The following is a 929-nucleotide window of genomic DNA, read 5'->3' as shown; positions in this document are numbered from 1 at the left end:
CACGATTACATTGAAGGTTGATACTGACGCTGGCATAATTATTATGGCCTTGCCGAGATTCTTTGAATTCCAGAAAGCCACCGCGATTAAAACACCCCCGAAAAGGGTAGAAGGTCAGAGAAGAAAAGAATCTTGTGATCACAAGAGGGCAGAAGAAGACCAGAAAAAAACCCTGAAGGCTGGAAGAACGCAGGCGCAAAAAGAACTCAGGAAAATACTCAGCAGAAGAGCCAAACAGATAAAAGGGAATGCGGGGCGGCACGGAGACACGGCCAGAAGTGGGTTACTTTCTGGCCGCCAGCACGCTGTGATTTGCTTATTATCTTGCTTGCTATAATTAATAAAACTTTTCTTTAATAAATTTTAACACTCTCTAGAGTGTATTTATAACAGGACTCACCACGTACTCATCCTCGTAGCCTTCCTCCTCGGGCAGCCCTGTGCCGGGGTCGCAGTCGCGCACCGTGAACCGCATGGTGCAGCTGAAGGTGCAGGCCACTGGCAAAGAGAGCAAATCCTGCATCATCACGGGAAATTCCTCTGCTGGACATGTCCCTTCCCCCAAAAAAATCAACTGCAATATTCAGGGGTTTGGCCCAGGAATGTGAATTTTAGTATTATTTTATTAAATTTAATTTAAATTTAAGTCTTTCATTTAAATAATTCTTTAATTTAAATTCTTTAATTTAAATTATTTAATTTAAATAATTCTTTAACTTCATTTCTTTAAATAATTCTTTAACTTAAATTCTTTAATTTAAATTCTTTAACTTCAATTCTTTAATTTTAGTTTCTTTAACTTGAATTCTTTAATTTAAATTCCTCAACTTAAATTCCTCAACTTAAACTCCTCAACTTAAACTCCTCAACTTAAACTCCTCAACTTAAACTCCTCAACTTAAACTCCTCAACTTAAACTCCTCAACTTA

At 37.7% G+C, this 929-nt stretch overlaps 1 protein-coding gene across 1 annotated transcript in view; it reads right to left on the bottom strand.

The window, feature by feature from the left end:
• COPG2 (COPI coat complex subunit gamma 2) overlaps positions 1 to 929 on the bottom strand; it is a gene marked incomplete at its 5' end in the record, with an annotated part of 10,208 nt that overhangs the window by 6,079 nt on the left and 3,200 nt on the right. Inside the window, one exon of the mRNA XM_015626967.1 lies at positions 401 to 498. Coding sequence (XP_015482453.1) covers positions 401 to 498 — 98 coding nt within the window. The remainder of the gene's footprint in view (positions 1 to 400; positions 499 to 929) is intronic.

This window comes from Parus major, chromosome 1A, assembly GCF_001522545.3.
Source record: "Parus major isolate Abel chromosome 1A, Parus_major1.1, whole genome shotgun sequence".
Taxonomy (NCBI): domain Eukaryota; kingdom Metazoa; phylum Chordata; class Aves; order Passeriformes; family Paridae; genus Parus; species Parus major.
Note: the sequence above shows the minus strand (reverse complement) of the source record. Positions and strands in the feature narration are given on the sequence as shown.